Raw genomic sequence first — 12265 nt, forward strand, 5'->3', positions numbered from 1 at the left:
AGAAAATAAATGCCCCATTCTTTTCTTGTAAAATAGTTTTGTTGAGATTTAATTTACCAACCATAAACTTTACTCACTTTAAGAATACCATTCAATTATTTTAGTAAATATATAGAATTGTGCAACCATCACTAAAATTCAACAGTCGAACATTTCCATCATCCCAAAAGATCCCTGCTGTCCATTTGCAGTCAACTCCAATTCCCACCCCCAGCTCTAGGCAACCACTAACCTAGTGTCAGTCTCTATAGATTTGTGGTTTCTGCATATTTTATATAAATTAAATCATACAGTATGTGGCTTTGTATCAGGCTTTTTACATTTAGCATCATCTTTTGAGGTTCATCCATGTTGTAAGATGTATCAGTAGTTTACTCTTTTTTTTTGCTGAATAGTATTCCATTGTATGTATATATGCATTTATTTCGTGTATTTACTAAATGACGAAGATTTAGATTTTTCCAGTTTTTGACTATTATGAATAATCCTGCTATGAATATTTGTGTACAACCTAGTCTTTGAGTGAACATAGGTTTCATTTGTCTAGAGTAGACACCTAGGAGTGGAACTTTTGGATTTTATGGTAAATTGAAGTTTAACAATTTAAGAAACTGGCAAACTGTTTTCCAAAGTGGCTGCACCATTTTACATTCCCATCGATAATGTATGAGGGTTCCAGTTTATTTTCCACTTTCTCAGGAGCACCTGTTATTGTTCATGTTTTTTAATGTAACTATCTTAGCGGGTGTGAAGTAGTATCTCATTGTGGTTCTAATTTGCATTATCCTAGTGCCTAATGATACTGAGCATCTTTCCATGTGTTTATTAGTCATTTGTATTTCCTTTTCAGCGATATATCTATTCAAACCTTTTGCCCATTTTTTTGATTTTTGCTTCTTCTTATTATAGAGATGTAAGGGTTCTTTATATTTCTTGGATATAAGCCATTTATCAGAAATATCATTTGCAAATATTTTCTCCCAGTATGTTGCTTCTTATTTTATTTTCTTAATGGTGTCTTTGAAAGTGTAAAACATTTTAATCTTGATGAAATTTAAGATATTGATTTTTTTGCCACTTATGTTTTTGGTGCTGTGTCTAAGAACTCTGCCAAACCCAAGGTCATGAAGACTTGTTCCTATCTTTTCTTCTAAAAGTTTTATAGTTTTAGCTCTTACATTTAGGTCTAGGACCCATTTCAAGGTCATTTTTGTAGGTGGTATGAGGTAGGGCTCAGAATTCTTCTTGTTGATATGGATATCCAGTTGTCCCATCTATACTTCTTAAAAAGTTATTAGAATTATACAGAACTATCTTAAGCATATTTGAGAATTTTCTATCAATCATTTTAGTCAGAATAAAATTTTTAATTGCAATCATTGGGTATTTATTTTTTATGACTAACATTGGAAGTGGGCACCTCTTATTTCCTGAGATTGTGGGCTTGTCCAGCAAAAAATTTTTATTAGCCAGCCCCACCAAAGGAGTGACACCTTCTTTGTGTCACCTTATCCAACCCCAATCCTACCTCCTACTCTAAGCAAAATGACAGAGTTTGTAACTATTTAGTGCCAAGGAAAGTAACTTGTTCTTCAAAGCAACACTTTCCCAAGTCCATCTGTAATTTCCTTGGGGAGGTGGAATGAAGCAATAAGACCTTTGCCAGCAAGGGCTCTGTGCCTGGCGTTGTAGAATTGTGTGCCTCTAATCCCTCTGGAGCCCCACACTCAAACATGTGAGGGAAGATAATTAGGGAACACGGAAGTCTTTAGTTAATGACTAGTGGACCATCAGAAGAGTCCTGGAAAGTCGGTCACGTATTCCTTAGATTATTTAGTTCCCTTCATCATATCCCATGGCATTCCCATTGTTCTCATAAGGCACCAGCGAAGTGAAAAGCGCTGCAGAGTGTCAAGGATTTTTATCTCTGATGATGCAAAGGAAGCAGTTTCAGCTGAATGTTTTTGTTGTTTTCACTCATTCCTGATGACTGCCCCTGGTGGCTGACTAAGGAATCACAGCATTTTACTGCAGATAGATCAAACAGCCACCGCACTTCTGGCCAACACAAAGGAAAAATTTCAGGAGTTAGGAGCCCATATCTGTTCTGTAATATCCTTGTGGACACCAGTGTGGCCACTCATGCGTGTGGTCTAGTGCAGTTCTGAACAGGAAGAATCGGAAGAGAGAGCAAGGAAAGGTCATTGAGTTGTATTTTCAGCACCCCATCAGGGATCTCTATTTTTACGTTCTTTATAATAATCCCTGAGAACATCACTTCCTCCAAGCAAACTTGGACATTGAGCTGAGTGGTTTCCACTGACCTAGTTCTTGAGAATATTTTGTCCTTTTCCGTATTGGGCTCAAGAATATAATGCAGGCTAAACATCGTTTGGGAGAACAGGTTAATTATACATTATCACTTTTTAAAACCAGGGCCATGTCCTAAGTGATAATCTGGAAACTTCTTATTTTTTTAACCATTTAATTCTTGCCACAACTTGATGGTCTTCATTCCTTCCTCTCTCCTCAGATCTATCATCTCCTCAGAGAGACCATCCAAGAAGACCATCCCAAAGTCCCCTTCCCTCTACCCCCAAAACCTATACCTTCACTCGCTCTATTGTGTCATTCTCTTTTATTTACTTCATTGCACACTTACTACATGCTAAATTACCTTTATGTATCTGTTTACCTATCCATTTCTGACCCCTCCACACACACATCCACCCAACTAGAATGTAAGCTGCACAAAGGCACATCTTTGCCTGTCTTGTTCACCACTGTGTCTCCATCGCCTAACTCCATGCTGGTCCTGGACTTGGGGCTCAAACAATACTGTGAAATGAATAAATAAATTCAAATTCAAATTCAACTATGTGTAAAACTCTTTTTTTGTGAAATAAATTTTACTAATGTTAAACAACTATTTCTGCTACTGTTGCTCTTTTGAAAGGGGAAGTCTGACATTCTGTGGTTATAAGACAACCCAATTCTTGGCCTAAGCGAGCAACTCCTGTTTAAACATGCCAATTCTGAAGTTTTTAGTTATTTAGTAGAGAATGAGAAGCAGAACCTCTTCTACTTCAAACTTTTGCAAATTCTGAGCAGAAGAAATTTATGTGAATAGGGCATTCTTTTTTTTTCTGTTCATATACAAAATCTTAAAGATCTGTATCAATAATTGGTGTGATGTATAAAATTTAAATTATACACAAGGCCTTATGATTCTAAATGTCCATTTCAACTCCTCATCCACTGTATCTAAGACTTTTCCTTTCCTCTGCAGACCCAGCGAACTCAGCCCCATCCATACTGGATGGGTTTGATCATCGCAAAGCCATGGCGGGGCAGCGTGTGGAACTGCCTTGCAAAGCGCTTGGGCACCCTGAGCCAGATTACCGCTGGCTGAAGGACAACATGCCCCTGGAACTTTCTGGAAGGCTCCAGAAGACCGTGACAGGGCTGCTCATTGAGAACACTCGTCCCTCAGACTCAGGCAGCTATGTGTGTGAAGTGTCCAACAGATATGGAACTGCTAAGGTGATAGGCCGCCTGTACGTGAAACGTAAGTTGGACGGTAACTTGCAATGGTGACGTTGGCTGCCGCTGATGGAGCTCTTGTTACAAGCTGGTCTCTGGGCTTTCTCTATAGCCTTCCATCAATCATTACAACAGTGAGATTACTTTACAACTGCTGAGACCAATGCTAGCCAAATTTTGCACATGAGGAAGATAATGCTCAGACAAATTGCTCAAGGTTACACAGCTAGAGAGTTTGGGGCTTAGGATTTGAATTCAAGTCTGTCTGATCCCCACATCTCCAAGACTCCATTAGGCCAGAGGATACATTTCCAAGGTAACATTACCTAGCAGTTGAATTCAGAATGGCCAGCCTGTCTGAAAATTGACAGAGGAAGAGGGGCAGGGTTGTGCTGTCAGCACAGGCGATGGTTGTCACATCAAAGTGGTTGTCCGTGGCCTGTTTCCAGATGCTACTTTAAATTCTAAATGGGCTATTGTCAGCAGAAATATAAGGCTCTAAATAATCCAAATATTCGACTTGGATTCAATAATATGGATCATTTAGTCCAAGTATGGTGGATAGATTTCATCTCCAATGGATTTGTAGTGACCATCTTGAGGAATCTGTTGAAATGGGTGCCAAAGGCAGACTTAGAGGAAGGAGGGATGTGACTGCAGGAGGAGCCCTTTAGTCTAATCTAACACCCTCTGACTTAGATAACGTACAAAGATGTTTGGTAACTTTATGGCACATGCTAATTGCACCACAAATGTTGTTCATCTTTGTCTCACCTGTGAGTTGAACCCCATCCTTGGCATACAGCAGATGCTCAATAATGCTTGCTGCATTGAATTGAGTTTGTGGAATGAAAATGTAGGAAGTCAAGGATGAGAATTCCATCCCTGTCCAAACCAGTTAGCCTCATTTTAAAGAAAAACCCTGTTTCATAGTCACAGATTCAAATATCAACCTGTTTTCTTACAGCTGTGTGTTATTGGCCCTGGTTAAGTCACATAGGGGATGTGAGTGAGTTTATGTGTGTGTGTGAGAATGGCCCAGAGCAAACCCATCAGTGCTACCTTGGGACAAGGCAAATAGGGTTTAAATATTCAAACATTTCTGTCCTTAGTGGTAACCAGCACATTGCATTTCTTACGGTCAGTGAGTTAATCCTCACATTTACTCAGTTGAGTAGCAATTTGATCAACATTAGTCTCTTTGCAACCTACAGAAAGAAGGCCAGAAAAAAACAAATAGCAAAGAGGGTGCTCCCAAACAAAACGGGGCACTGTGAACTAACACTGAACACAAGAACTTACGGAGTATGCTTGCAATGATGCATTTGCCTTGTCCAAAGTCCAGCATGTTGTTGAAATGATATCTACATATGTGATGTTTTTACCTTCTTCTTTCTCTTATCAAATTCTCCAGAGCCACTGAAAGCTACCATCAGCCCCAGGAAAGTTAAAAGCAGCGTCGGTAGCCAGGTTTCCTTGTCCTGCAGCGTGACAGGAAGCGAGGACCAGGAACTCTCCTGGTACCGAAATGGTGAAATCCTCAACCCTGGAAAAAATGTGAGGATCACAGGGATCAACCACGAAAACCTTATAATGGATCACATGGTCAAAAGTGACGGGGGCGCATACCAGTGCTTTGTGCGCAAGGATAAGCTGTCCGCTCAAGACTATGTGCAGGTGGCCCTTGAAGGTCAGTGGGCCTCCCTATAGGGTTCAGCTGAAACAGAGCCCAAACCCAGAGCATTCTAAAAGAAGAATAAAGGGTGAAACGGTGCTGATAACTCTCAGTTTTAAGATTTCTATCTGTCTGACCCGCTAATAACTCTATTTTTTCCAGCTAAATCAGGCAAATAAAGAGCAAGTTCTGATGAAATGAAAATTGTATATGGTAGAGGTAACATGAGTAACATAAAGTTAAGTAACATAAGTGTTGCCCACTCATGTGTTTAAAGGTACTTGTTAAGATATAGACCTCAGAAACTCGAAACTTCTGGTTTGGTTGACAGTTCATTATCCTCTAGACCAGGGTCTCTCAATAATGCTTTGTTTGAAGGGCTGTTTTATGCACCGTGGGATGTTTAGCAGCATCTCTGGCCTCTATCCACCAGATGATAGTAGCACCACCCCTCAAATTGTGACAAACAAAAAATGTCTCAAGACATTGTCAAATGTCCCCTCAGGGCGCAAAATAGCTCCAAGTTGAGAAGCAAAACTTCAAAGGCAAAATGCAGGGCGACATTTCAATATACTGCAAATGACATCTGGTTTGGGTTGTCACTAATTGGGTCCAAATATTTACAGATTTAGGTGAATGGAGTTTGTGAGGAATTACCTTGGGGTGTAATAATAGGTTTTAGGTATGTTATATTGTTTTCTTTTCTTAACTGCCTGCTTACATCTTCAAGCTTATCCATCAGCCAGGGAAAGAAGCTATCAAGGTAATATTCAAGTGAGACGTATGTTTATCACCAGTTAATTGAACTAGCTTTTATCTGTATATTTGCATTTCTTGTTGGAAGTTGTGTCTTTATATGTAATTTAAAATTCATCTGTTATCAACTGATTAAAATAATTACATGACTTTCATATAGCCTACAGGGAGAAAAAATAAAATCCATTTCTATATGAAAATAAATTTAAATATGTCTTCATGATAAGAGGATATTTCTATGGTTACTTTTTTAACCTTAGCTAATTTTTAAGAAGCAGGCTCAGCAAGGAGATTCTTATTTTGATTTAAGCATCTCCTTGCAGACAGTGAGATTTTTAAATCAGAGGAAAATTAGCTGAAGGCAGGATACTCATAATAAATGCCTCACACTGTGTTCCACATAACAATTAAGTGCAGAAAGTAATCAATTTTTACAGAGCCAGTTTGCTAATGATGATGCCCTGTAGTTTTTACATAGTCCCTATTTTTAGATTCTTTGTAGAAATAGGATTACCTGTCTAGGCCTGGTTACCTTGGCAACCATCTCGTGTGACTAAGAAAACCTAAAGAGCATATTGATAATCCATAATAATGTCAAAAGAGTTCAGGTTATCAGAGAGTGACAGCAAGAAAGATTTCAAAGACACTCAGGTCTCACTGGGAAAATAATGTCTGCTTTCATTTCCAAAAAAGCCTGTCACTTGAACAAAAAAGGGGGGCAGAGGAGCCTACTGAGTACACTCACAGATTTATTTCTTGCATGTCAGTTTACATTCAGGACAAGAAGCTTCACTTTATTTTTTCTCTTCTGAGAGATGACAGTGCTAATGTAGCAAAAGAGAGGAGAAATGGAATTACAAATACATATCTAGTATCTGCCTTAAAATGGTGTCTAACTAGTATTTTCTGATAAAGCCTCCTATTATTTCCAGTGAAATAGCTATGGATTGGCATAAATTATAAAAACTCACAATACTATGAACTAAGAATGGCCATTGATGTAATGCATAATCTGAGAGTATTTCGTATGAGGCCAAAAAAACTGGAATGAAAGTCTAAAGAAACTGGAATCTATTAATTATAGGTTCAAGATCAAACTAGAATAACTGGAAAATGGAATAGTAAAAAAGAATAAGAACAGGTCCTATTTCAGGAAATTATAGACTAGCATGTATAGACTAACCTGCAAGAAGATAAAAGTTATGAAATTAGGGAAAAACAAAACTGCATGCAGACACTGAGAAGACACTCAAAAGCAGGCAGAAAGGACTTGACCCTTGAAAGAAGGGGAAAGGATTAAGTGATATCTACATTGATACCACATTTACCCTCAAGACAGACATTCTCCAGTCTTTGTGGGGTAGAGGGAAAAAAAACTAGAGCACTAGAAGAAAAGCAGACAGCTACAGTCTTATGGGATTGAGGTATAGAAGGACAGGGGTCTGCAGTGTCAAATCGCCTACAAATTGAGGGAGGTGAGTGGAAATTCCAGGATGGAGGAAATAACAGTAGGGAATCCTATAATCTAAAAATAAACTTCCTTGAAAAACTTAGTTGACACCTGAACTGCAAAAATGTGAAGGTGAATCCAAGTATACAATAAAAATAAGTAGACATACAAAAAAAAAAAAAAAAGGGATACTGTGACCAGAAGTTAAAAGACAAAGTAGGCAAGTAAGCAATAGTAATAGGCCTTGAGAGACCCCAGATGTTAGAATAAGCAGGCAAGGACTTATAGCTTCTATTTAAAATATGTTCAATAAATTAAAGGAAAGTATGGGCAGAATGAATGAATACCTGGGAAAGATCAACAGAGAAAATAGAAACTACAAAAAGGAACCAATAGAAATGAAAAAATTCACTGTATTGGCTTTAACAGAAGATTGCAGAAAGAAAAAGAAAGGTTCAGTGAACTTGAAGATAAATTAAAATACATGATCCAATGTGAAGCACAGAGAGAAAGAAGACTGCAAGAAAAATGAACAGAGCCTCAGTGACGTGTACGACATGAATCAGATGGCCTGATATACATTTAATTAGAGGGTCAGAAATATAGGAGGCAAAGAATGAGGAAGAAAAAATATTTGAAGATATCATGGCCATAATTTTCCCAAATTTGGTGTAAAAAATAAATCAAGAAACTCAGCAAACCCCAAGAAGCATAAATACAAAGAAAATCATATGCAGGCACATCTGAGTCAAGTTGCTGGAAGATAAATAGAAAATCTTGTAGTTCTGAGGAAGAAAAAATATTACATAAAAGATGAAATCCTGGGGCCAGCCCTGTGGCATAGTGATTAAGTTCGGCTTGCTCCACTTCATCCGCCTGGGTTTGCAGGTTTGGATCCTGGGCACAGACCTACACCACTCATCAGCCATGCTGTGGCAATGACCCACATACAAAATAGGGGGAGACTGGCACAGATTTAGCTCAGGGCTAATCTTCCTCAGCAAAAAAAAAAAAAAAAAAAAAAAGTCATTCAGGGTGAAGGGAAATGACCTAAAATTGAAACTCAGATCTATAGGAATAAAGAGCATGAGAAATGGTAGTAAATATGTTAGTAAACATTCAGCAAAATTGTCTTTTTTCTTTTAATTTCTTTAAACAACAATTGACAAATTATACAATTATAAAATCACAACACTGTATTATAGAGTTTATAACATAAACAGATAATAACACAAAGGACAGAATATAAATTAAATTATTTGAAATTATTTGTTTCAATTTTCTTACATTTAACATAAAGTACTATAATTTTAACTTTTAGCACATGGAATTAAAATTATATAGATACATACATACATTCATATATACATATTAGCATTAATATACTTGTAAATATTTATATGTGTATCTCTCTATATAAATATGTGTGTGTGTGTATATATATATATATATATACATATATATAAATAAGTATATGTGCATCTACATATTTATATATCCATCTATCTATATAACACTGAGTTGAAGTTTATCCCATAAGTGTAAGATTGGCAAAACGTTAAAGACAAAACTTATCTATGTATATGTAAGTCATCCTATTAACAGAATAAAGGAGAAAAACCAACTGATGACCTCAATATATCTAGAAAAATTCACTTGACAAAATTCAACATCCATTTGGAATAAAAATTATCAGCAAACAAGGAATATAGAGAACTTCCTTGACCTGATAAATGGCATCTATGAACAATCTATAGCTAAGATCATACTTTATGGTTAAACATTAATAAACATTTTTCATTTAATATTGCAACCAAGGCAATGGATATTCACACATACTGCTTCTATTCAACATTATACTAAAAGTCCTAGCTAGGCATGAATAGGAAATGAAATGTGTAAAGTTTGGAAAGGAAAAATTTCAGCTGTCTATAATCACAGGACTTGTTGTTTACTTAGAAAATCCCAAGAAACCTATCAAACAATTCTTAGAAGCATAAGTGGGTTTAGAAAGTCATAGGATACAAGAACAATATACAAAATGCAATTTTATTTCTACATAGTAGGAACAATCAGACAATAATATTTTTAAATTTCCATTTACATTAGCATAAAACATAAGACACTTAGGATAAATTTAACAACAGATGTTAAAGATTTCAACATGTAAAACTATACAACAATTGTGATGACCTAAAAAATTGGAAAGATATACCATATTCAAGGACTGGAAAAGTAATTCTTTTTTTGGGGGGGGGTGGGTATTTATTTATTTATTTGTTTGTTTGTTTGTTTATTGCAGTAACATTGGTTTATAACATTGTATAAATTTCAGGTGTACATCATTACACTTCTATTTCTGCATAGATTACATCATGTTCACCACCCAAATACTAATTACAAGTAATTTCTTAAGGTAACAATTCTCTCTAAAATGATCAATGTAATCCCAATCAAAATCCCTACAGCTTTTATAGATGACTTTAAAATTTATATAGAAAAATAGAAGTCCTACAGTCTAAATTGATTTGAAGTATATATATGGAAAAGTAAAGGGCTAAGAATCACTCAAAAAACCTTGAAGAAAAGAATAAAATGGGAGTACTCATACTAGTTTGAAGACTTACTATAAAGCTACATTAAACAAGATAGATATGCTCAAGGGAACATAACCAATGGCTCAGAAATATGCCCAAGCATACATGATGAACTGATGTGCAAAAGAACATACAATATTCGATAGGTAAAGGAAAGTCTTTTCCGCAAACAGTACTGAAACTGCTCGAGGAATGTATGGCAAAAAAATTAACATCAATCCCTACCTCACACGTTATACTTTACACAAAAATTAATTTGATATGACTTATAGACTGAAATATAAAATCTAAAAGTATAAAGTCTCTAAAAGGAAGCATAGAAGAATTCTTCATCATTTTGAGGTAGACAAGGCTTTCTTAAGACAAAGAAAGCACTAAATATCAAGGACAAAGACATCCTTAAGAAAATGAAAAGGCAACTACAGACTGAAAGAAAATATTTTACACACACAAGCACACATATATAATATATTCTATATATATATTCCAAATATGTAATATATCACATATATGTCTGACATTCTATGTAATTTATATAAGATATCTGACAAATATATTTGACCATTATATGATTCTGACATATATATAATTACTTGTATTCACTATACATAAAGAACTCCTACAAGTCAATAACAAAGGCAAACAGTCTAATGTAAAAAAGGACAAAAGATTCAAGCAGATATTTCACAAAAGGAGATACACAGATGTCCAAGAAGCACATGAAAACAACTTTACTTCCATGATATTTCTGCCAAAAATGCACAACCTGCATCTAATCATGAAGAAATAGACAAACCCATTTTGAGCAACTGGCTACAAAGTAACACTTCAAAAATGTCAAAGTCAATAAATACAGAAGAGACTGAAGAATGTTCCAGATTAAAAGAGACTAAAGAGACATGACAAATAAATGTAATGTGTAATACTGATTGGACTGGGAAAAAATAGCTATAAGGGACATTTTTGGTCAATTGGCAGACTTTCTATAGGGACTGTACATTAGATAATAGTATCATTCCAAAGTTGCATTTCTTAATTTTGCTAATTGTACTGTGGTTATGATAGAATATATGCATGCATAAAGAGTACACACTCTGATTATAGGGATTTGAAACTCAAGAACATGCAAAACCAATTCATGATGATAGAACTCAGAACAGTGATTGCCTATGGCGGGTGGGGATTGATTGAAAGCAGCCCTAGGAACGTTGTGGGATGATGGAAATGTTTTATATATTGATCGTTATGGTAGGTACACAGGTGTATATATTTAAGAAAACTCATTCTGTTTGTACACTTAAGATCTGCGCATTTCACTGTATGCGAACTTTATCTACAAAAAAAAAGGTTAACTGAAGAAAACTTTCCTAAACAGATAAAAAAAGACTTGAGTTTTCAGTACATAGTCTAAAAATCAGTGCAATGAAATTTACAGCTAAACACATCCTGAAGAAAAAGTTGAATTGTAAGGTCAAATAAAATAACCTCAACATTCCCAAGCATCAATGACCGGTTATGTACAGAGAATAAGAATCATGATGACATCTAACTTCTCTGTGAATTAAATGCAGAGCATGTCGAAGCAGTAAGCAGTGTCTGCAGTGTTCTGAGGGCAGAAGTGCAGGGTCTTCATTTTAATATTATCAAGTTATTTTTTTCATCTTTGAGAGTAAAAGGAAGATGTTTGCAACACAAGGACACTGAAATGTGCTATTTATGAATGCATCTGGGAAAAAACATATTTGAGGGCCTTCTCCAGGCACCTAGAATGTGAGCTGGAACGAAGAAGTTATGATTCAGGAATTTGCAAATGAAAAGACGGTAGAGGACTGTCGTGAAGCACCCCTGCACAGTGTCCCCCATCATGAGAACCCCACATAGCTGGCCCAACTGGCCACAGAAGCGGGTTTCAAAGTTTTGGGGTGATGAGTAACTCTTTCTTCGGAAGTACTTGGAAATGTTAGCAGTTATCTTTCTGTGATGGAATTGCAAGCTATCTTCGGTTTTGTTTCTCAATTTCTTTTGCTTATCTATACTTTCTAGTTTTTCAACAATGAATATCTCTACGTTTTATAATAAAAATTAAAACCTAAAAAATAATATCTGGTAATCATTATCTTTCATTCCGGGATAAACCCTGAAAATGAGCACAAAAATACTTGTAGAAAACTATCTCCTCCAGCAAGGTTTATTACTAAACTCAAAAATCCTACTGCATGTGATCACAATTATGTCACATAATTG

General features: G+C 36.0%; 1 protein-coding gene across 4 annotated transcripts in view; it reads left to right on the forward strand.

Moving 5' to 3' along the window:
* DSCAM (DS cell adhesion molecule) overlaps positions 1-12265 on the forward strand; it is a 724602-nt gene that overhangs the window by 444074 nt on the left and 268263 nt on the right. For 3 of the 4 annotated variants that reach the window (XM_087418066.1, XM_087418068.1, XM_087418065.1), the window contains exons 5-6: positions 3290-3568; positions 4958-5233. In XM_087418066.1, the coding sequence (XP_087274192.1) occupies positions 3290-3568; positions 4958-5233 (555 nt within the window). The remainder of the gene's footprint in view (positions 1-3289; positions 3569-4957; positions 5234-12265) is intronic. The other variant, XM_087418067.1, reaches the window with a different exon arrangement.

This window comes from Ceratotherium simum, chromosome 27, assembly GCF_057802395.1.
Source record: "Ceratotherium simum simum isolate JZ-2026a chromosome 27, ASM5780239v1, whole genome shotgun sequence".
Lineage (NCBI taxonomy): Eukaryota > Metazoa > Chordata > Mammalia > Perissodactyla > Rhinocerotidae > Ceratotherium > Ceratotherium simum.